This window comes from Bombina bombina, chromosome 1 (assembly GCF_027579735.1).
Source record: "Bombina bombina isolate aBomBom1 chromosome 1, aBomBom1.pri, whole genome shotgun sequence".
NCBI lineage: Eukaryota > Metazoa > Chordata > Amphibia > Anura > Bombinatoridae > Bombina > Bombina bombina.
Genome location: NC_069499.1, coordinates 1,497,231,891 through 1,497,257,621, shown reverse-complemented (window position 1 = coordinate 1,497,257,621; position 25,731 = coordinate 1,497,231,891). Strand labels below are relative to the sequence as shown.

General features: G+C 40.5%; 1 protein-coding gene across 1 annotated transcript in view; it reads left to right on the top strand.

Annotated features, from left to right (window-relative positions):
- The window catches only part of GNA13 (G protein subunit alpha 13), a 203,326-nt gene extending 183,047 nt beyond the window's left edge, over positions 1-20,279 (top strand). The window contains exon 4 of the mRNA XM_053707755.1: positions 17,581-20,279. Within this exon, the coding sequence (XP_053563730.1) occupies positions 17,581-18,153 (573 nt within the window). The 3' untranslated portion in view covers positions 18,154-20,279. The remainder of the gene's footprint in view (positions 1-17,580) is intronic.
- The last annotated feature ends 5,452 nt before the right edge of the window (positions 20,280-25,731 follow it).

Genomic DNA, 25,731 nt, shown 5'->3' with positions numbered 1-25,731 from the left:
GAACATCTCCGCGCACTGCTTAAGGAGGTATTGTCTACTCTGGATGATTGTGACAATTTGGTCATTCCAGAAAAGTTATGTAAGATGGACAAGTTCCTAGAGGTTCCGGTGCCCCCCGACGCTTTTCCTATACCCAAGCGGGTGGCGGACATAGTAAATAAGGAGTGGGAAAGGCCCGGCATACCTTTTGTTCCCCCCCCCTATATTTAAGAAATTATTTCCTATAGTCGACCCCAGAAAGGACTTATGGCAGACAGTCCCCAAGGTCGAGGGGGCGGTTTCTACTCTAAACAAACGCACTACTATTCCTATCGAAGATAGTTGTGCTTTCAAAGATCCTATGGATAAAAAATTAGAGGGTTTGCTTAAAAAGATTTTTGTTCAGCAGGGTTACCTTCTACAACCAATTTCATGCATTGTTCCTGTCACTACGGCAGCGTGTTTCTGGTTCGAGGAACTAGAAAAGTCGCTCAATAAAGAATCTTCGTATGAGGAGGTTATGGACAGAGTTCAAGCACTTAAATTGGCTAACTCTTTTATTTTAGATGCCGCTTTGCAATTAGCTAGATTAGCGGCGAAAAATTCAGGGTTTGCTATCGTGGCGCGCAGAGCGCTTTGGCTAAAGTCTTGGTCAGCGGATGTGTCTTCCAAGACAAAATTGCTTAACATTCCTTTCAAGGGTAAAACATTATTTGGACCTGATATGAAAGCGATTATTTCAGACATCACTGGGGGAAAGGGCCACGCCCTCCCACAGGATAGGTCTTTCAAGGCTAAAAATAAGCCTAATTTTCGTCCCTTTCGCAGAAACGGACCAGCCTCTAATTCTACATCCTCTAAGCAAGAGGGTAATACTTCACAACCCAAACCAGCCTGGAGACCAATGCAAGGCTGGAACAAGGGTAAGCAGGCCAAGAAGCCTACCACTGCTACCAGGATCCGGATCTGGTGGGGGGCAGACTTTCTCTCTTTGCTCAGGCTTGGGCAAGAGATGTTCAGGATCCTTGGGCGCTAGAAATAGTTTCTCAAGGTTATCTCCTGGAATTCAAGGAACTACCCCCAAGGGGAAGGTTCCACAGGTCTCAATTATCTTCAAACCAAATAAAAAGACAGGCATTCTTACATTGTGTAGAAGACCTGTTAAAAATGGGAGTGATTCATCCAGTTCCAATAAGAGAACAAGGGATGGGTTTTTATTCCAACCTGTTCATAGTTCCCAAAAAAGAGGGAACATTCAGACCAATTTTGGATCTCAAGATCCTAAACAAATTTCTCAAGGTTCCATCGTTCAAAATGGAAACTATTCGAACGATCCTACCTACTATCCAGGAAAATCAATTTATGACTACCGTGGATTTAAAGGATGCGTACCTACATATTCCTATCCACAAGGAACATCATCAGTTCCTAAGGTTCGCTTTTCTGGACAAGCATTACCAGTTTGTGGCACTTCCATTCGGATTAGCCACTGCTCCAAGGATTTTCACAAAGGTACTAGGGTCCCTTCTAGCGGTTCTAAGACCAAGGGGCATTGCAGTAGTACCTTACTTGGACGACATCCTGATTCAAGCGTCGTCCCTGTCAAAAGCAAAGGCTCATACGGACATCGTCCTAGCCTTTCTCAGATCTCACGGATGGAAGGTGAACAAAGAAAAAAGTTCTCTGTCCCCGTCAATAAGAGTTCCCTTCTTGGGAACAATAATAGATTCCTTAGAAATTAGGATTTTTCTGACAGAGGTCAGAAAATCAAAAATTCTAAGCTCTTGTCAAGTACTTCATTCTGTTCTTCGTCCTTCCATAGCGCAGTGCATGGAAGTAATAGGATTGATGGTTGCAGCAATGGACATAGTTCCTTTTGCACGAATTCATCTAAGACCATTACAACTGTGCATGCTCAGACAGTGGAATGGGGATTATACAGACTTGTCTCCGACGATTCAAGTAGATCAAAAGACCAGAGATTCACTCCGTTGGTGGCTGACCCTGGACAATCTGTCATAGGTAATGAGCTTCCGCAGACCAGAGTGGGTCATTGTCACGACCGACGCCAGCCTGGTGGGCTGCGGCGCGGTCTGGGAACCCCTGAAAGCTCAGGGTCTATGGTCTTGGGAAGAGTCTCTTCTCCCGATAAACATTCTGGAACTGAGAGCGATATTCAATGCTCTCAAAGCTTGGCCTCAACTAGCAAAGGCCAAATTCATAAGGTTTCAATCAGACAACATGACGACTGTTGCATATATCAATCATCAGGGGGGAACAAGGAGTTCCCTGGCGATGGAAGAAGTGACCAAAATAATTCAATGGGCGGAGGATCACTCCTGCCACTTGTCTGCAATCCACATCCCAGGAGTGGAAAATTGGGAAGCGGATTTTCTGAGTCGTCAGACATTCCATCCGGGGGAGTGGGAACTCTATCCGGAAATCTTTGCCCAAATAACTCAATTATGGGGCATTCCAGACATGGATCTGATGGCGTCTCGTCAGAACTTCAAGGTTCCTTGCTACGGGTCCAGATCCAGGGATCCCAAGGCGACCCTAGTAGATGCACTAGTAGCACCTTGGACCTTCAACCTAGCTTATGTATTCCCACCGTTTCCTCTCATCCCCAGGCTGGTAGCCAGGATCAATCAAGAGAGGGCCTCGGTGATCTTGATAGCTCCTGCGTGGCCACGCAGGACTTGGTATGCAGACCTGGTGAATATGTCATCGGCTCCACCATGGAAGCTACCTTTTGAGACAGGACCTTCTTGTTCAGGGTCCATTCGAACATCCGAATCTGGTTTCCCTCCAACTGACGGCTTGGAGATTGAACGCTTGATTTTATCAAAGCGTGGGTTTTCAGATTCTGTAATAGATACTCTGATTCAGGCTAGAAAGCCTGTAACTAGAAAAATTTACCATAAAATATGGAAAAAATATATCTGTTGGTGTGAATCCAAAGGATTCCCATGGAACAAGATAAAAATTCCTAAGATTTTATCCTTTCTACAAGAAGGTTTGGAGAAAGGATTATCTGCAAGTTCTCTGAAGGGACAGATCTCTGCTTTATCTGTTTTACTTCACAAAAGACTGGCAGCTGTGCCAGATGTTCAAGCATTTGTTCAGGCTCTGGTTAGGATCAAGCCTGTTTACAGACCTTTGACTCCTCCCTGGAGTCTAAATCTAGTTCTCTCAGTTCTTCAAGGGGTTCCGTTTGAACCCTTACATTCCGTAGATATTAAGTTATTATCTTGGAAAGTTTTGTTTTTGGTTGCAATTTCTTCTGCTAGAAGAGTTTCAGAGTTATCTGCTCTGCAGTGTTCTCTGCCCTATCTGGTGTTCCATGCAGATAAGGTGGTTTTGCGTACTAAGCCTGGTTTTCTTCCGAAAGTTGTTTCCAACAAAAATATTAACCAGGAGATAGTTGTACCTTCTTTGTGTCCGAATCCAGTTTCAAAGAAGGAACGTTTGTTACACAATTTGGACGTAGTCCGTGCTCTAAAATTCTATTTAGAGGCTACTAAAGATTTCAGACAAACATCTTCCTTGTTTGTTGTTTATTCTGGTAAAAGGAGAGGTCAAAAAGCGACTTCTACCTCTCTCTCCTTTTGGCTTAAAAGCATTATCCGATTGGCTTATGAGACTGCCGGACGGCAGCCTCCTGAAAGAATCACAGCTCACTCCACTAGGGCTGTGGCTTCCACATGGGCCTTCAAGAACGAGGCTTCTGTTGACCAGATATGTAAGGCAGCGACTTGGTCTTCACTGCACACTTTTGCCAAATTTTACAAATTTGATACTTTTGCTTCTTCGGAGGCTATTTTTGGGAGAGAGGTTTTGCAAGCCGTGGTGCCTTCTATTTAGGTGACCTGATTTGCTCCCTCCCTTCATCCGTGTCCTAAAGCTTTGGTATTGGTTCCCACAAGTAAGGATGACGCCGTGGACCGGACACACCTATGTTGGAGAAAACAGAATTTATGCTTACCTGATAAATTACTTTCTCCAACGGTGTGTCCGGTCCACGGCCCGCCCTGGTTTTTTAATCAGGTCTGATGAATTATTTTCTCTAACTACAGTCACCACGGTATCATATGGTTTCTCCTATATATATTTCCTCCTGTCCGTCGGTCGAATGACTGAGGTGGGCGGAGCCTAGGAGGGATCATGTGACCAGCTGTGCTGGGACTCTTTGCCATTTCCTGTTGGGGAAGAGAATATCCCACAAGTAAGGATGACGCCGTGGACCGGACACACCGTTGGAGAAAGTAATTTATCAGGTAAGCATAAATTCTGTTTTTCCAGTTCCTAAAAGAATTTCAGAAATTACAAAAAAGGAATGGGATAAACCAGGTATACCGTTCTCTGCCCCTCCTAATTTTAAGAAAATGTTTCCCATATCAGACACCATTCGGGATTCTTGGCAAAGGGTCCCTAAGGTGGAGGGAGCTATTTCTACCCTGGCTAAGCATACAACTATACCTATTGAGGACAGTTGTGCTTTCAAAGACCCTATGGCTAAAAAGTTAGAGGGTCTTCTAAAGAAATTATTTATTAATCAGGGTTTTCTTTTACAACCTAATTCTTTTATTACTGATGCCGCTTTTCAAATTGCTAAACTAGCGGCGAAAAATGCAGGATTTACCATTTTAGTGCGTAGGGCATTATGGCTCAAATCTTGGTCTGCTGATGTGTCATCAAAATCTAAGCTTTTAGCTATTCCTTTTAAAGGTAAGACCCTATTCGGGCCTGAATTGAAGGAAATAATTTCTGACATTACTGGAGGTAAAGGCCATGCCCTACCTCAGGATATGTCTTAAGATGAGGGGTAAACAAAATAATTTTCGTTCTTTTCGAAACTTTAATGGAGGACCCTCTGCTTCCTCTTCCTCCACAAAGCAGGAAGGGAACTTTGCTCAATCCAAGTCAGTCTGGTGACCCAACCAGGCTTCGAATGAAGGTAAACAATCCAAGAAGCCCACTGCTGCTACAAAGACAGCATGAAGGGGCGGCCCCCGTTCCGGGACCTGATCTAGTAGCGGGCAGACTTTCTTTCTTTACCCAGGCTTGGGCAAGAGGCGTTCAGGACCCACGGGTATCAACTGGAATTCAAGGATTTTCTTCCAAGAGGGAGATTTCATCTTTCACGATTGTCTGTAGACCAGATAAAGAGAGGCGTTCATACGCTATGTAAAAGACCTCTCTACCATGGGAGTAATTTGTCCTGTTCCAAAACTGGAACAGGGGCAGGGGTTTTACTCAAATCTTTTTGTGGTTCCCAAAAAAGAGGGAACTTTTCAGACCCATTTTAGATCTCAAGTGTCTAAACAAGTTTCTCAGAGTTCCATCATTCAAGATGGAGACTATACGAACAACCTTACCAATGATCCAGGAGGGTCAATATATGACTACCGTGGATTTGAAGGATGCATACCTTCATATCCCTATTCACAAGGATCCTCATCAGTTCCTAAGGTTTGCCTTCCTGGACAAACCTTATCGGTTTGTGGCTCTTCCCTTCGGGTTGGCCACAGCACCCAGAATATTCACAAAGGTTCTAGGGTCTCTTCTAGTGGTTCTCAGACCGCGGGGCATAGCAGTGGCGCCTTATCTGGACGATATTCTGATTCAGGCGTCAACTTATCATCTGACAAAATCTCACATGGACATAGTATTGTCTTTCCTGAGAACTCACGGTTGGAAGGTGAACATAGAAAAGAGTTCACTAGTTCCATGGACAAGGGTTCCCTTCTTGGGGACTCTGATAGACTCGGTAGACATGAAAATATTTCTGACGGAGGTCAGAAAAACAAAGATTCTAAATACTTGCCGAGCACTTCAGTCCATTCCTCGGCCATCAGATTAGTGTATGGAGGTCATTGGATTAATGGTAGCGGCATTGGACATTCCGTTTGCCCGCTTTCATCTCAGACCACTGTTACTGCATGTTCGGACAGTGGAATGGGGACTATGCAAATTTATCTCCTCAGGTAAATATGGATCAAGAGACCAGAGACTCTTCTTTGGTGGTTGTTGCTGGATCATATGTCCCAGTGGACATGTTTGCGCAGACCCTCTTGGGTGATAGTGACAATGGACGCCAGTTTTCTGGGGTGCAGTCTGGAATTCCCTGAAGGCTCAGGGTGTTTGGACTCAGGTGGAATCTCTACTTCCAATCAATATTCTGGAACTGAGAGCAATATTCAATGCGCTTCAGGCATGGCCTCAGTTGGCTTCGGCCAAATTCATCAGATTCCAGTCAGACAACATCACAAATGTGGCATATATCAATCATCAGGGGGATCAAGGAGTTCCTTAGTGATGATAGAAGTATCCAAGATAATCCGATGGGCTTAGGCCCACTCTTGTTATCTGTCAGCAATTTACATCCCAGGAGTAGAAAACTGGGAAGCGGATTTTCTAAGTCGTCAGACTTTTTATCCGGGGGAGTGGGAACTCCATCCGGAGGTGTTTGCCTCATTGATTCGCCTATGGGGCAGACCGGAACTGGATCTGATGGCATCTCGTCAGAATGCCAAGCTTCCACTTTACGCATCCAGGTCAAGGAATCCCCAGGCCAAACTGATTAGATGCATTGGCAGTGCCTTGGTCGTTCAGCCTAGCTTATGTGTTTCCACCATTTCCTCTCCTTCCACGCATGATTGCTCGAATCAAACAGGAGAGGGCTTCAGTAATCCTGATAGCGCCTGCGTGGCCACGCAGGACTTGGTATGCGGATCTAGTGGACATGTCTTCTCTGCCGCCGTGGAAACTTCCTTTGAGACAGGACCTTCTCATTCAAGGTCCTTTCCAACATACAAATCTAAATTCTCTGCAGCTGACTGCTTGGAGATTGAATGCTTGATTCTATCTAAGCGAGAATTCTCTGATTCAGTCATCGATACTTTGATACAGGCTTGAAAGCCTGTCACTAGAAAAATCTATCATAAGATATGGCGTAAATATCTATTGGTGTGAATCCAAGGGTTACTCATGGAGTAAAGTTAGGATTCCCAGGATTCTGGCTTTTCTCCAAGAAGGATTGGAGAAAGGGTTATTAGCAAGTTCCTTAAAGGGACAAATTTCTGCTTTGTCAATTTTGCTTCAGAAACGTTTGGCAGATGTTCAGTCTTTTTGTCAGGCTCTATCTTGAATTAAGCCTGTATTTAGACCAATTACTCCTCCCTGGAGTTTGAATTTAGTTCTTCAAACTCTTCAAGGGGTTCCGTTTGAACCCATGCATTCCATAGATATTAAACTGTTATCTTGGAAAGTTTTGTCTTTAGTTGCTATTTCTTCTGCTCGAAGAGTTTGAGCTTTCAGCGTTACAATGTGATTCGCCTTATCTTATATTTCATTCTGATAAGGTGGTTTTACGTACCAAACCAGGATTTCTTCCTAAGGTTGTTTCAAATAAGAATATTAATCAGGAAATTGTTGTTCCTTCATTGTGTCCTAATCCTTCTAAGAAGGAGCGTCTGTTACATAACTTGAACGTGGTCCGTGCCTTGAAGTTTTACTTACAGGCGACTAAGGATTTTCGTCAATCATCTTCATTATTCATTATTTATTCTGGAAAGCGTAGGGGTCAGAATGCTACGGCTACCTCTTTCTTTTTGGCTGAGGAGTATCATCCGCCTGGCATATGAGACTGCTGGACAGCAGCCTCCTGAAAGAATTACGGCTCATTCTACTAGGGCTGTGGCTTCCACATGGGCCTTTAAAAACGATGCTTCTGTTAAACAGATTTGTAAGGCTGCGACTTGGTCGTCCCTTCATACTTTTTCTAAATTTTCCAAATTTGATACTTTTGCTTCTTCTGAGGCTGTTTTTGGGAGAAAAGTTCTTTAAGCAGTGGTTCCTTCCGTTTAGGTCTCTGTCTTGTCCCTCCCTTTAATCCGTGTCCTGTAGCTTTGGTATTGTATCCCACAAGTAAGGATGAAATCCGTGGACTCGTCATATCTTGTAGAAGAAAAGGAAATGTATGCTAACCTGATAAATTGATTTCTTCTACGATACGACAGGCCCTCCCTGTCACCTCTTAGCTTTTCCTTTCTCTTCCTAAAACCTTCGGTCGAATGACTGGAGGTGGAGGGAAGGGAGGAGCTATATATACAACTCTGCTGTAGTGCTCTTTGCCACTTCCTGTTAGCAGGAGGATAATATCCCACAAGTAAGGATGAAATCCGTGGACTCGTCGTATCGTAGAAGAAATCAATTTATCAGGTAAGCATAAATTTCCTTTTTCTTTCTTTGTGGCTTTAGAGTATCCTACGTTTTGCCTATGAAACTGCTGCACCGCAACCTCCAGAGAGTTACGGCTCATTCCATGAGGGCTGTTGCTTCCTCATGGCATCATTTAAAAATGAAGCTTCTATGGAACAGATTTCCAAGGCTGTAACTTGGTCCTCTCTTCACACTTTTTCAAAATTCTATAAATTTGACACTTTTGCCTCAGCTGAGGCCACTTTTGCCTCAGCTGAGGCCACTTTTGGGAGAGAGGTTCTTCAAGCAGTGGTGCCTTCAGTTTACGTTTCCTGTCTTGTCCCTCCCTTGTCATCTGTGTACTCTAGCTTGGGTATTGATTCCCAACAGTAATTAAAGATGATCCGTGGACTCGTGTCATTAGAAAGAAAACAAAATTTATACTTGTCTGATAAATTTCTTTCTTTCTTGACATGAGTCCAAGGCCCGCCCTGTTTTTAAGACAGGTTGTTATGTTATAAACTTCAGACACCTATGCACCTTGTTGCTTCTCTCCTTTACTTTGGTTGAGGTGATATTTAACAGCTTTGCTATGCTGCTCTTTGCCGCCTCCTGCTGGGCAGGAGTGATATTCCCAACAGTAATTAATGATGATCCGTGGACTCATCGTGTCAAAGAAATAAATTTATCAGGTAAGTATAAATTTTGTTTTGGGTTTGTATGTTTGGTTTCGCCTCCATTTCCTGGTGTAAAGAAAAATGGTTTTAGTTGGCATTCATTTAGGATAAATTTTTACAAGAGGGCTTAGATAAGGGTTTATCTGCTAGCTCAGTATTATAACACAGGAAAACTGCAAAACTTTCTGATATTCAAAATTTTGTTCAAGCTTTAGTCAGGATTAGGCCAGTAATTAAGCCAATCTCTCCTCCGTTGAATCTTAAGCCGGTTCTAAAAGTTTTGCAGGTCTCGCCCTTTGAACTCATGCAGAGTTTGGACATTCAATTTCTGTCCTTTTTAGCAAGATCTGCCAGAAGAGTTTCTGAATAGTCTGTTCTTTGCCTCTACGTCCATCTGACTTTTCACCAGGGTAAGGCAGTCTTAAAGTGATTGTAAAATTGAATGACTTAAAGGGACAGTATACACTCATTTTCATATAACTGCATGTAATAGACACTACTATAAAGAATAATATGCACAGATACTGATATAAAAATCCAGTATAAAACTGTTTAAAAACTTACTTAGAAGCTGTCAGTTTGGCTCTGTTGAAAAGGTAGCTGGAAAGCCCACTGCAAGTGACAAATAAGACACTCCCCCCCTCCCCCTTCTTTTGCATATGAAAAGACCCTTTACACAAACAGGAGCAAGCTGGAGTAGGTAGTCGAGCGTATTCACATAAAACTTTGGGGCTTGGTTAGGAGTCTGAAAATCAGAGCAATGTTATTTAAAAATAAGCAAAACTATACATTAATTTAAAAAAAAAAACTTTATGGGCTATATAAATAGATTATCTACAAAACATTTATGCAAAGAAAAAATGAGTGTATAATGTCCCTTTAAAGCCCAGTAATTAAAAATACTCTAAAAAAAAAAAAAAAATAGGGACACTTTAAGTCATTAAACTTGACAATTATGCTTCTTTTTTAAAATGCCTTTTTATGTTACTGTAAACTTACAGCCAATCCTCGGCCCTCAACACCTTCAGTATTGAGCAGATTGATGACGAATACAGCTTCCTCCAATCGTTGCGTGCCTCACGAGCTGGACGCCAAAGGGGGCATGCAGCGATTGGAGGAAGCTGGATTCGTCATAGATCTGCTCAATACTGAAGGAGATGTGAGCAGAGGATTGGCGGTAAGTATTTTAAAAAAAAAAGCGTAATTGTAAAGTTTAATGACTTAAACGTACACGTGTTTTTAAGAATATTTTTACGTACTGGGCTTTAAGTCTTTACAATCGCTTAAAGGGCAAGATTTCTATTCCTCAAAATTCTAAAGAGAGATTTCTACATAATTTAGTTATAGTTACATTTAACATTTCAACTCCAGGCTACAAAGGATTTTAGACACTCCTAATTTATGAATGCATTTCTCAGGTACACCAGAAGGCCACACTCGTTCAGCTTCTTGGTTAAAACTCTTAATCCACAAGACTTGCATGGAGGCAGAACGCCTCCCCACAATTCATTACAGCCCATACCACCAGATCAGTTTCCACTTCCTGGGCATTTAATAATGAGGCTTCTGTTGAACAAATTTGTAAGGCAGCAATATGGTCATTCTTGCATATTTTTTATTTATTTTTTTTATATTTTTTTTTATTTTTATTTTTTTACCAAATTCTACCACTTTGTTGCTGCTTCTGAAGTATCTTTTGGTAGGAAAGTCATCTACGCAACAGTCTCTTGTAATTAGGTGCCTGCCTTTCAAAAAAATAAGTGTTCCTTTCCTATTTTATTTTGGATGTCCAGCTTTGAATCATTATTTTCCATGAGTGTATTAGAATTCAAATTATCGCTTCTCGTTTTTTTGGCTGTGATAGTGTATAAATCCCACAATGCTGTTCTCAATAGAGAGAGATGCAAGTCACTGTACGGGTTGAATTTGTCCTTAAAGGAATAGTCTACACCAAAATTGTTTAAAAGTATAGAAAACACATTTTCTACCCATTCCCCAGCTTTGCACAACCAACAATGTTATATTAATATACTTGATAGCATTTAAACCTCTAAATTTGTCCGTTTCTAAGCCACTACAGACAGCGTCTTATCACATGCTTTTTTATTTGCTTTTCACAACAGGAGACTGCTAGTTCATGTGGGCCATATAGATAACATTGTGCTCACAACCGCTGAGTTATTTGAGGCAGCACAAAACAGAACTAATTGGATAAAATGCAAGTCATTAGATAGTCATGTGATCAGGGGGCTGTCAGAAGATGCTTAGATACAATTAGAGGTTAAAAAGTATATTAATATAACTGGGATTATCTATCTTTTAAAACAATAAAAAAAATCTGGTGTAGACCGTCCCTTTAAAGGGACAATTTAATGCAAAACTTACATGCTATAATTTGCTACACAGGGTATCATTACTGGCCCTAATATACTGTGCCTTTTACCATACCAAGACCAAGCGGGACCAAGCCAATCAGAACTAGTAGTTGCAGTTCAGGCACCATCATTTTTCTGCATTGGAGCTGCAAGGTTTGCAGTTGCTGTGTAGAACTTGACCTGTGTGTTAAATTCTTTTGCAGGTTAAACAGTGCATTTTGGCATTAACTTCTTGATTGCCATCCTTGAATAACATTTAACCTACTACTAATTTGAAGTTTAGACTTTCTTCTGACAAATTTCAAAGTTGTATATTTCTACTCCTCCTGTATCAAGTGAGAGCCATCAGCCAATCACAAATGCATATATGTATATTTTGTGAGTTCTTGCACTTGCTCAGTAGGAGCTGGTGAGTCAGTGTACTTTCATTAACAAAATGTGCACAGTCTTTATATTTAAATGGAATAGTTTAATGCTCTATCTGTATCGTTAAAGTCATTTTGTCATGAGGTACCTTTTTAAATTTACCTTTATATTGTCATTTGAAATAGCTGTTTACATGTTGAAATGACCATCTATGTTGAAACCATGAATACAGCTATATTCTCTGTAAAAATGCTATGGTAAAAAGGGGGCAATAGGACTAATTAACCTTTCTGTTGGGGGGGGGGGCATTCTGTAATAGCTGTTTTTCATTGAACCCCTCGTCCATAAAAAAATAAACACAAAGGAACAATTTTCTATATACTTAATACTCTGCACCAGCTATAGCAAGTAATTTAAAACATATTAATGGGAATTTTTTTTTTTTTTTAAATAGTCTCCATTTAAGTTGTTAATTTTAATAATTGCACCATCTATTGGTAATGTTTTACAACTTGTGTAGTTCAGTTTCTGTACACTGCTCCCCATGACAATATTATTGGCAAAGGTTTGATTTGTGAGTAGAGTTTCACTGTGCACGCTCCTTGAACTGTCCAACCATATTTGACTTTGCTGTCAACATCAAACACTTTATAGCATGCATTTGGTCGAGAACTCCAATTCCTCAAACTCGAATCTGACGTCACTTCCGGTGAGTCTTCTATTTTCACTATCTGTTTTGCCTGTCTTGGGGGGCGCACCACCGATCCTCTGGCATACACCCCAAGTAAATCTTGGGAAATGTTTGTGGATCATGTCACTCACTGAGACACGAACCAATCAGATGTATGGAATCACCTGAATTATGTCAGATTGGAGTTTTCGGTTTATTGGAGTTCTCGATAGAACACCGGCACTACCCTCCCGTGTCAGAACAGAAATGAAAGTGAAAACAAATTTCTCACAAAATAACTTATTGGTTTCTGAAAAGCAGATTTTAGTTTTGAGTTTGACCTATTTATGTGGATCAGACAGACAAGTGTTTGGGAAGTTGAATGTTTTTCTTTTGTATGACATGCGGTAACCATGCTTAAATTATGCTACAGCATTTTTTTCTTACGTATGCCTACAGATATCTAAAAACATATTGTGCCTATAAGGTTAGTTTTCTTTTAGGGCAGTTTTTTTTTGATCGGTTTTCAAATATATAGTTATAATCCTTAGCCTTGTCAATTTCCACTGTACATATTGGTTCTCTTCCTGATATCTAGTGGATGCAGTTGACTTTAGGCAGTGTCTTAACCCCTTAATGACCACAGCACTTTTCCATTTTCTGTCCGTTTGGGACCAAGGCTATTTTTACATTTCTCCTACATTGGTGTATCCGGTCCACGGCTTCATACTTGTGGGATATTCTCAATCCCTACAGGAAGTGGCAAAGAGAGCACACAGCAAAGCTGTCCATATAGCTCCCCTCAGGCTCCGCCCCCCAGTCATTCTCTTTGCCGCTCTAACTAGTAGCATCTCCCTGGGGGTGGTAAAGAGTATGTGGTGTTAGTAGACGACCGCCGCCAGTCTTTTGGGCTGGGGCACGGTCTGGGAGTCCCTGAAGGCTCAGGGTCTATGGTCTCGGGAAGAATATCTTCTCCCGATAAACATATTGGAATTGAGAGTGATATTCAATGCGCTCCAGGCATGGCCTCAACTAGCGGAGGCCAGATTCATCAGATTTTAGTCGGACAACGTGACCACTGTAGCGTACATCAATCATCAGGGGGGAACGAAGAGTTCCCTGGCAATGAGAGAGGTATCCAAAATCATCATATGGGCAGAGGATCGCTCCTGCCATCTATCAGCAATTCACATCCCAGGAGTGGACAACTGGGAAGTGGATTATCTGAGTCATCAGACTTTCCATCCGGGGGAGTGGGAACTTCACCCGGAGGTTTTTGCCCAGTTAACTCAACTATGGGGCATTTCGGATCTGGATCTGATGGCGTCACGTCAGAACTCAAAAGTTCCATGTTACGGGTCCAGGTCCAGGGATCCCAAGGCGACACTGATAGATGCCTTAGCAGCGCCTTGGTTGTTCAATCTAGCTTATGTCTTTCCACCGTTTCCTCTTCTCCCACGGCTAGTAGGCAGGATCAAACAGGAGAAGGCTTCAGTAATTCTGATAGCTCCTGCGTGGCCACGCAGGACCTGGTATGCAGACCTGGTGAATGTCATCGGTTCCACCATGGAAGCTACCTTTGAGGCAGGACCTTCTAATTCAAGGTCCATTCGTACATCCAAACCTAGTCTCTCTGCAACTGACTGCTTGGAGATTGAACGCTTGATTCTAGCTAAGCGTGGGTTTTCGGGTTCAGTTATAGATACCCTGATTCAGGCTAGAAAGCCTGTCACTAGGAAAATTTACCATAAGATATGGCGGAAATATCTTTGTTGGTGCGAATCCAAGGGTTACTCATGGAGTAAGATTAGGATTCCAAGGATTTTAGCTTTTCTCCAAGAAGGATTGGAGAAAGGTTTGTCAGCTAGTTCCTTAAAAGGACAGATCAGCTCTGTTTTGTTACACAAACGTCTGGCAGCAATGCCAGATGTTCAGGAGTTTGTGCAGGCTTTAGTCAGAATCAAGCCTGTCTACAGACCTGTGGCTCCTCCATGGAGTCTACATCTAGTTCTTTCAGTTCTTCAGGGGGTTCCGTTTGAACCTCTACATTCCATAGATATTAAGTTACTATCTTGGAAAGTTTTGTTTTTGGTTGCTATCTCTTCCGCTAGAAGAGTTTCTGAATTGTCTGCTTTGCAGTGTAATTCACCCTATCTGGTGTTTCATACAGATATTCGTTTTACGTACCAAACCTGGTTTTCTTCCAAAGGTGGTTTCCAATAAGAATATTAACCAGGAAATAGTTGTTCCTTCTCTGTGTCCTAACCCAGCTTCTGACAAGGAACGTCTGTTACACAATCTCGATGTGGTTCGTGCTTTGAAGTTTTACCTAAAAGCAACTAAAGATTTCAGACAAACTTCGTCCTTGTTTGTTGTCTATTCTGGTAAGAGGAGAGGTCAAAAGGCGACTGCGACCTCTCTGTCTTTCTGGCTGAAAAGCATCATCCGGTTGGCTTATGAGACTGCTGGAAGGCAGCCTCCTGAACGAATTACAGCTCACTCTACTAGAGCTGTGGCTTCCACTTGGGCTTTCAAGAATGAGGCTTCTGTTGAACAGATCTGTAAGGCAGCGACTTGGTCTTCACTGCATACATTTGCCAAATTTTACAAATTCGATACTTTTGCTTCTTCGGAGGCTATTTTTGGGAGAAAGGTTTTGCAAGCAGTGGTGCCTTCCGTTTAGGTTACCTGACTTGTTCCCTCCCTTCATCCGTGTCCTAAAGCTTTGGTATTGGTTCCCACAAGTAAGGATGAAGCCGTGGACCGGATACACCAATGTAGGAGAAAACAGAATTTATGTTTACCTGATAAATTTCTTTCTCCTACGGTGTATCCGGTCCACGGCCCACCCTGGCATTTTAGTCAGGTTTAAATTTATTTTTATAAACTACAGTCACCACTGCACCCTATGGTTCTCCTTTTTCTCCTAACCGTCGGTCGAATTACTGGGGGGGCGGAGCCTGAGGGGAGCTATATGGACAGCTTTGCTGTGTGCTCTCTTTGCCACTTCCTGTAGGGATTGAGAATATCCCACAAGGATGAAGCCGTGGACCGGATACACCGTAGGAGAAAGAAATTTATCGGGTAAACATAAATTCTGTTTTTTGAGGTGTTTGTGTTTAGCTGTAATTTTCCTCTTACTCGTCTACTGTACCCACACATTATATACAGTTTTTCTCGCCATTAAATGGACTTTCTAAAGATACCATTATTTTCATCATATCTTATAATTTAATATTTTTTTTATAAAATTTGGGGAAAATGGAAAAAAAACACACTTTTTCTAACTTTGACCCCCAAAATCTGTTACATGTCTACAACCACCAAAAAACACCCATGCTAAATAGTTTCTAAATTTTGTCCTGAGTTTAGAAATACCCAATGTTTACATGTTCTTTGCTTTTTTGTAAGTTATAGGGCCATAAATACAAGTAGCACTTTGCTATTTCCAAACCATTTTTTTTCTTAAAAATTAGCGCTAGTAACATTAGAACACTGATATCTTTCAGGAATCTCTGAATATCCATTGACATGTATATATTTTGTTTAGTAGACAACCCAAAGTATTGATCTAGGCCCATTTTGGTATATTTCATGCCACCATTTCACCACCAAATGCGATCAAATACAAAAAATCGTTGACTTTTTTTCACAAACTTTTGGTTTCTAACTTAAATTATTTACAAACAGCTTGTGCAATTATGGCCACCATTTCACCGCCAAATGCGATCAAATTAAAAAAGTTAAAATTTTCTCAATTTTAGGTTTCTCACTAAAATCATTTACAAACAGCTTGTGCAATTATGGCACAAATAGTTGTAAATGCTTCTCTGGGATCCCCTTTGTTCATAAATAGCAGACATATGACTTTGGCTTTGCTTTTGGTAATTAGAAGGCCGCTAAATGCCGCTGCGCACCACACATGTATTATGCCCAGCAGTGCAGGGGTTAATTAGGGAGCTTGTAGGGTTAATTTTAGCTTTAGTTGCGTGTAGTAGACAACCCAAAGTATTGATCTAGGCCCATTTTGGTATTTCATGCCACCATTTCACCGCCAAATTCGATCAAATAAAAAAGTTCCCTTTTTCAAAAACTTTTTAACAAACTTTAGGTTTCTCACTGAAATTATTTACAAACAGCTTGTGCAATTATGGTACAAATGGTTGTAAATGCTTCTCTGGGATCCCCTTTGTTCAGAAATAGCACACATATATGGCTTTGGCATTGCTTTTTGGTAATTAGAAGGCTGCTAAATGCCGCTGCGCATCACACGTGTATTATGGCTAGCAGTGAAGGGGTTAATTATGTAGCTTGTAGGGAGCTTGCAGGGTTAATTTTAGCTTTACTGTAGAGCTCAGCCTCCCACCTGAAACATCAGACCCCCTGATTCCTCCCAAACAGCTCTCTTCCCTCCCCCACCCCACAATTGTCCCCGCCATCTTAAGTACTGGCAGAAACTCTGCCAGTACTAAAATAAAAGGTATTCGGCCTTTATTTTTTTTGGCATATTTACATATGCTGATGTGTAGGATCCCCCCTTAGCCCCCAACCTCACTGATCCCCCACCAAACAGCTCTCTAACCCTTCCCCTCTGCCTTAATGGGCGCCATCTTGGGTACTGGCAGCTGTCTGCCAATACCTAGTTTAGTAAAAAAAAAAAAAAAAAAAAGCCCTTTTCTGTAGTGTAGTTTCTCCCCCCCCCCTTCCAGATCCCTTAGATGCAATTTTTATTACTTAAAAAAATATTATTATTTTTTTCTTTTAACTTCATTTTTTTCTGCAGTGTAGCGGTTCCCACCTGCTCCCGTCCCGCCCCCCTCCCCCCGTGCACGCACGCCTGTAGGTCCCGCCCACGATCCCACCCCCCTCCACTCCACACAGAGCAACGATGGCTGCCCACCCGCCTCCCACGTAAGCTCCCACCCACCAACGATACTGGCCATCGATGTCCGGTGCAGAGAGGGCCACAGAGTGGCTCTCTCTGCATCAGATGGCCAAGGGGGTTTATTGTAGGATGCCTCCATATCGAGGCATCACTGCAATAACCGGAAAGCAGCTGGAAGCGAGCAGGATCGCTTCCAGCTGCTTTCCAGACCAAGGACGTACGCCATACGTCCTCGGTCGTTAACTGTATTTTTTTGAGGACGTATGGCGTACGTCCTTGGTCGTTAAGGGAATGACTAGGTAATCAGAACCTGGACAAATACTTTCTTTTTATGTTGGCATGATTTAAGAATATACAGTAAGTCCAGTGCATGTTTTCTATGAGCTTTTAAATTCCATGAATTAAAACATTTTCTTTGTTTTAAAGGACTACCTCCCATCTCAGCAAGATATTCTGCTGGCTAGACGACCTACCAAAGGAATACATGAGTACGACTTCGAAATTAAAAATGTTCCATTCAAGATGGTGGATGTTGGAGGTCAGCGATCAGAACGCAAACGCTGGTTTGAATGCTTCGACAGTGTTACATCTATTCTCTTCTTGGTGTCATCAAGTGAATATGATCAAGTGCTGATGGAAGACCGTCAAACCAACAGATTAACAGAGTCCCTAAACATTTTTGAAACAATAGTCAACAACCGTGTGTTCAGCAACGTCTCAATTATCTTGTTTCTAAACAAGACAGACTTGCTTGAAGAAAAGGTGAAAATAGTGAGTATAAAAGACTACTTCCCTCAGTTTGATGGAGACCCACACTGTCTCTCTGATGTCCAAAAATTCCTAGTGGAATGTTTTCGTAATAAGCGAAGGGATCAGCAGCAGAAGCCTTTGTACCACCACTTCACCACTGCCATTAACACGGAGAATATTCGCCTTGTTTTCCGTGATGTGAAAGATACCATTCTCCATGACAACCTCAAGCAACTAATGCTGCAGTGATAGCTGGACTTTTTTATTGTTTTTATCTGTTTTTATTGATACTTCTGAAGTTTACAACAGGAGAAACAAATTTTATAGGTTTTTATGCCCTTTTTGGGATATCTTACCACCAGCTTCTGTTGACCTTATGGTTTTAATGTTCCTGTTTTGCATAACGTTGCCATATTTTACAGCAAACAAAAAAAAAACTTTACTCCTGACCTGTAAAAAAAATAAACAGTTGGCGGCCATGTTATCTTGAGATGTCAATGGCTAGACAATGTGGTACCCATAGTAGAGCAAAGAAGTGGTGCTCCTCTCTGGGAAGAAAGTGGCTGCTGCAGTTTTGCATGCTATAGGAAAGTGTGGTGCATAGTCATTTCTCACCTTGTTAAATTGTTGGATCGTTCCCTTTTCAACTGTACAAGGCAAAGGAGCACAAGTGATTTTAAAATTTAGTTTTTTAAGGACTTTGAGCTATATTTTAGTTTTTAACATAAGGGATATGATGGTAGGAGTAACCTTGTGCTAGATAATCAACCCTTAAATTAACATACAAGGTAATGTGGGGGAGGTGCAAATTACTTTTCCAATTTTTTTTTTTCCTTCTGATACGCACTTTTTTTATTTGAACTAATGCTAGAAGATATTTGATTTTGTCCCCTGCAACAAAACAATATTTACATATTTTTTTTAAGACATTATGGAAGTCATAGAGGTTAAAAGCTGTATTCCCCATCACCACCACACACGCTATGCTAGATACAATAGTAATATAGTTCTTGTAAATCCTGTTTTTTTTTTTTTTATAAAAATACGCATTCCCATACCAAACAATTACTCTTGGTCTCTTGTGATCTTATACACAGATTTAGAAGTGCCTTAAGTCCTTCATCTAAACCAACACTGTTAAATAATCGTGAACACTATTTCACTGAAAGCCTTTTAATTCTGTTAGCGTACTTAATGACTGTTCTCCTGCTCAACTCTTAGCTGGATTATAGCATACCAGATTTTAGCATTTTCCCTCCTTGGTTACGGATGGGTTTTATCATGAATGTACCTGTGAAAGAAATCTAACCAATTGGGTGTTAACAATATTAGGAACTGGAGTTATTTTATTACATGCAACTTCTGAAGCAGAGAATTTGTGAATGTGGTTATTTTATGCCACTGTTTACTAGTAATTAAAAAGATGTATATTGTACTCTAGACAGTGAATTATTTTTGTTTAAACCATTCTCTAGCTAATAAAACTTCAATTTCTCAAAAACTTTTTTTAAGATGCTTGGGTGAGGAGTAAATAAAATGGACTTATATTTGAGTAATTAAAAATGTTGTGAATTTTAACTTTGCAAGTGTACTGGAGGGATTTTTGTAAGTTAAGAAATTATACTTTTTGGGGTGGGGGGAATGATGGTCTTGCACAATAAGGTTTTTTTCTACCTTCCACTATATATAGAATATATTTATATAGAAATCTCACATCACAGATTTTGCTTCTCATGGTTTTTTTGTTTGTTTTTTTATGTGTTGAATATAAGGGTTTGTCTATTAGTGCCAAAATGAATCACTGAAGGAAGCCTATATTAACAGATGTCACAGAATTGTTTAGCAATGTTAGATACCAGCCTTTCTCAGTTGTGGTGCCTTTTACATCTGTTCATAAACCCATTTTAGTGTATTTATTCTGAAGGCTATTAGTACCATATGTAATTTACCATTTAGAATACCCTATGATATCCATGTTATGCTTTTTTTATGTTGGCCAACCTATGAAATATCTCATAAATCAACTCACATTAGATCTGTTGGAAAAGCTTAATAAATATCAGCACTTTTTCCACTGGGTGATGATACTTAACTGCCTAAAAAGTTCATTGTTTTAAAGAGACTTCAAATTCATTCTGTATGAAAAAAAGGTTAATGGGACCCTAAACCCAAAATATTTTACTATGCATAGTAAGAAATACATTTGTAATTTTAATTACTGTTCCCATACGTAATTTTACAGGAAATAAGTTATGTTCACACATTTACTGTTGCAGCTCCACCTGCTCTAGTGTTGGGAACAGATGAGCTGAAATGCAAAATGTTTAGTTATCACTAGAATGTTTATTTTTGGAATAAAATGTACTGATACAATAGCCTTGTTAAGATTTAATGAGTTCAGTGTCACAACAGTAGTAGTGTGCTGTGACATAGATATTAGCTTTCTCTATATAGGGACGGAGGAATTTGCTATGCTTTCCCCGCCCCAAGACTAAGCAACATCATGGGTTGTTCTATTTCTAGATAGACTAGCACAAATAAGCAATACCACCCTGTAATTTTGTACTTCAATAACTTGCTAGCATTCATATAACGACTTACAAATCTATCACCTTCAATGGAAAACTGAGGTTTTACTGTATTTAAGACTGTTCTATTCTGGACATTGTGACCAGCAGATTAGTTTAATATTCCTTTTCAATCAAGAACATTCATTGAAATCAGGCATGTACATGGGTCAAGAAAGCCATTTAAAGAGTCAATGTACATAGCTGAGAAATCATTACATTCAAAGCTGCTGCAGGAGCAGCATTTCCAATATGCAGGGCTCTTCCCATTTTATCTGTCCCTTGTTTGCATATCTTTTTTTAAAGACACTACTACAGTATTCAAATTTTATGTATAGGCGGTGGCTTTAACATGTAAAATGCAGCTATTTCAGAGGACAAAATAAAGTGAAAGAGCTGTTTGTAAACAATTTAATACAATCCAGCAGGTAAAATAGATCATTGGGGACATATTAAGGGGATTTTTTTGCAGTACAATAAAGACAGGCTACTTCAAATTATAAGCAAAATCTAAGGTTCCCATATAGTAACACTGATACCCTTTTTAAATTGTTGTGGAAATTTGTCTTCAAGCTTTGAGAAAAAAAATAACTCAGTGACACAAGTGTGCCGTATAAACCTGTTGTTTTTCCCTTTAAGTCTGGTATTGGCGCTTCTAACCTTACCAGTCAGTCGCTTAAAGGGACACTAAACACTGTAGTTACAAGTCACTATCATCTTGTAATACCCACCACTTGCCTTATTTGGCAGATTCAACAAAACTGGCGATGGTGATATTAGTATGAAGTAAATTGTTGTCATCTGCTTAAGCCAATTAGGGAAAGATATGTAGCAGGAATAGCCTCGAGACGTCTGTGCATTTCCAGTTCTGAGAATTAGAATATGCACAATTTTCAGAGCTAAATTATATTAAAGGGGGGGAATAATGAAAATGTAAAGTTTCTTTATGTATAACCAGTGTTATGGTTCATTAAATGGGCACACCACCTGGCCGATTTTAACGATCACCTGGCTAACGTAGCCAATATTAAGATAAAATGTATCATCAAATCAATTTGTTTAAAATGATTCAGTTCATGTGTACTTTGGATAGCTTACCGTTTATAAACTACAGAAAATGTCATAATCTAAAGAATTGCACTGCCGCCACCAAGCTGGAAACATTTTATATTCACTGATGAGTAAACTCTTTATATTGTAAAAAAAAAAATCAAGAGGCAAATTCAGTTAACATAAATCTTAGAGTGACAACTTTTTACTTTTTTATTTTTTTTATAAATCTCCCTAATTGTTTCTTACATTTTAACTTTCCTTTTCTTTTTTTCTTTATGTCCACTGGGAACATCTGGGGCCGCTGTCCATCCACACACTTGTATACGTATAAAACTGTTTTCATGCGTTCTCTACAAGACTCTGTATAGATACTTATATCATTGGTTCTGCTGGAACATGCACAAGCAGTGGGTTAGGCACTGGCTGCATGTTTCTCTTTAAAAGTTGTTTGGTGGGTGGGTTCATCATTGTTGTACATATGGTAATGAGCTCACAGTGATTGGGCTACAGATACCGTCAGTCATGGTGCACAAAAGCTCATTGTGGATGGGCTGGCAGGCTGATGCAGAGTTATGGCTAGATGCCTATTAGAAGCAATGTATTTTGTTTTGCTCTGGTTTAAATAATTGCATCTCTTGCATACATTTTAAACTTGCCAGGCTATTTCACAAAAACAATGTATATGGTCTCTTGTATTTCCATGCAATATGAGAAAACCTCAGTACAGAGGCTGACACATGTACCGTTCCCAATATTGATATGCCCCAGAGAAGCCAAAGTGCATCCTACAGGATTCAGTAAACAAACGCTGCAAAGCAATATGTATACACAAACTATGGCGCTCAGATATAGTATATGTTGTCCCCTTTTCAGTGTGTGTGTGTATATATATATGTGTGTGTGTGTGTGTGTATATATATATATATATATATATATATATATATATGTGTGTGTATATGAAAATAAGAGTATTGCATTGAGCAATGATACTTTTTTTTATTTGACTATACATTTATAAGTTGACAAGCTTTCGGAAGAATTCCTTCCTTTATCAAGTCTAAAGCAATACTGACAGTATAGGGGTTAAATTAAGAGCTGTGGTTCCTTGAATAGTCCTATTCTAAGCACAAATTAATTGAATGAATACGATATAAAGTTTACTTGCACTATCATGTTACAGTGCAGTCATTCTCTACCTTAAATGGCTGTGGTCTGCTTTTTAATTAAAAGCCTGTATCTGGAAGGGTAATGTAGTAACACATAATGGTTATTTCTTAAAAAAATAAAGTGAAACTAATTCTAAATTAAAGTTTTGCATAAAAAACAAGAAATATTATATCCCTTAATTTGCATGAGCTGTGTTTGATCATTTAAATATGTGAAATCCTTTTCAGTTAAGGGACGGTCTACTCAAAATTGTTTTGTTTAAAAAGATAGATCATCTCTTTTTATTACCCATTTATTTTTGCATAACCAACTGTTATATTAATACTTTCTCCAACATAGGTGTGTCCGGTCCACGGCGTCATCCTTACTTGTGGGATATTCTCTTCCCCAACAGGAAATGGCAAAGAGCCCAGCAAAGCTGGTCACATGATCCCTCCTAGGCTCCGCCTACCCCAGTCATTCTCTTTGCCGTTGTACAGGCAACATCTCCACGGAGATGGCTTAGAGTTTTTTAGTGTTTAACTGTAGTTTTTCATTATTCAATCAAGAGTTTGTTATTTTCAAATAGTGCTGGTACGTACTATTTACTCAGAAACAGAAAAGAGATGAAGAATTCTGTTTGTATGAGGAAAATGATTTTAGCAACCGTAACTAAAATCCATGGCTGTTCCACACAGGACTGTTGAGAGCATTAACTTCAGTTGGGGGAACAGTTTGCAGTCCTTTGCTGCTTGAGGTATGACACATTCTAACAAGACGATGTAATGCTGGAAGCTGTCATTTTCCCTATGGGATCCGGTAAGCCATGTTTATTACGATTGTAAATAAGGGCTTCACAAGGGCTTATTTAGACTGTAGACATTTTTTGGGCTAAATCGATTGATATTAACACTTATTTAGCCTTGAGGAATCATTTATTCTGGGTATTTTGATATAATTATATCGGCAGGCACTGTTTTAGACACCTTATTCTTTAGGGGCTTTCCCAAAGCATAGGCAGAGTCTCATTTTCGCGCCGGTGTTGCGCACTTGTTTTTGAGAGGCATGGCATGCAGTCGCATGTGAGAGGAGCTCTGATACTGATAAAAGACTTCTGAAGGCATCATTTGGTATCGTATTCCCCTTGGGTTTGGTTGGGTCTCAGCAAAGCAGATACCAGGGACTGTAAAGGGGTTAAAGCTTAAAACGGCTCCGGTTCCGTTATTTTAAGGGTTAAAGCTTCCAAAATTGGTGTGCAATATTTTCAAGGCTTTAAGACACTGTGGTGAAAGTTTGGTGAATTTTGAACAATTCCTTCATGTTTTTTCGCAATTGCAGTAATAAAGTGTGTTCAGTTTAAAATTTAAAGTGACAGTAACGGTTTTATTTCAAAACGTTTTTTGTACTTTCTTATCAAGTTTATGCCTGTTTAACATGTCTGAACTACCAGATAGACTGTGTTCTGAATGTGGGGAAGCCAGAATTCCTATTCATTTAAATAAATGTGATTTATGTGATAATGACAATGATGCCCAAGATGATTCCTCAAGTGAGGGGAGTAAGCATGGTACTGCATCATTCCCTCCTTCGTCTACACGAGTCTTGCCCACTCAGGAGGCCCCTAGTACATCTAGCGCGCCAATACTCCTTACTATGCAACAATTAACGGCTGTAATGGATAATTCTGTCAAAAACATTTTAGCCAAAATGAACCCTTGTCAGCGTAAGCGTGGATGCTCTGTTTTAGTTACTGAAGAGCATGACGACGCTGATATTAATATCTCTGAAGGGCCCCTAACCCAATCTGAGGGAGCCAGGGAGGTTTTGTCTGAGGGAGAAATTACTGATTTAGGGAACATTTCTCAGCAGGCTGAATCTGATGTGATTACTTTTAAATTTAAATTGGAACATCTCCGCATTTTGCTTAAGGAGGTATTATCCACTCTGGATGATTGTGAAAATTTGGTCATCCCAGAGAAACTATGTAAAATGGACAAGTTCCTAGAGGTGCCGGGGCTCCCAGAAGCTTTTCCTATACCCAAGCGGGTGGCGGACATTGTTAATAAAGAATGGGAAAGGCCCGGTATTCCTTTCGTCCCTCCCCCCATATTTAAAAAATTGTTTCCTATGGTCGACCCCAGAAAGGACTTATGGCAGTCAGTCCCCAAGGTCGAGGGAGCGGTTTCTACTTTAAACAAACGCACCACTATTCCCATAGAGGATAGTTGTGCTTTCAAAGATCCTATGGATAAAAAATTAGAAGGTTTGCTTAAAAAGATGTTTGTTCAGCAGGGTTACCTTCTACAACCCATTTCATGCATTGTCCCTGTCACTACAGCCGCATATTTCTGGTTTGATGAACTGATTAAGGTGCTCGATAGTGACTCTCCTCCTTATGAGGAGATTATGGACAGAGTCAATGCTCTCAAATTGGCTAATTCTTTCACTCTAGACGCCTCTTTGCAATTGGCTAAGTTAGCGGCTAAGAATTCTGGGTTTGCTATTGTGGCGCGCAGAGCGCTTTGGTTGAAATCTTGGTCGGCTGATGCGTCTTCCAAGAACAAGCTACTAAACATTCCTTTCAAGGGGAAAACGCTGTTTGGTCCTGACTTGAAAGAGATTATCTCTGATATCACTGGGGGTAAGGGCCATGCCCTTCCTCAGGATCGGCCTTTCAAGGCAAAAAATAGACCTAATTTTCGTCCCTTTCGTAAAAACGGACCAGCCCAAGGTGCTACGTCCTCTAAGCAAGAGGGTAATACTTCTCAGGCCAAGCCAGCTTGGAGACCAATGCAAGGCTGGAACAAGGGAAAGCAGGCAAAGAAACCTGCCACTGCTACCAAGACAGCATGAAATATCGGCCCCCGATCCGGGACCGGATCTGGTGGGGGGCAGTCTCTCTCTCTTCGCTCAGGCTTGGGCAAGAGATGTTCTGGATCCTTGGGCGCTAGAAATAGTCTCCCAGGGTTATCTTCTGGAATTCAAGGGACTTCCCCCAAGGGGAAGGTTCCACAGGTCTCAGTTGTCTTCAGACCACATAAAAAGACAGGCGTTCTTACAT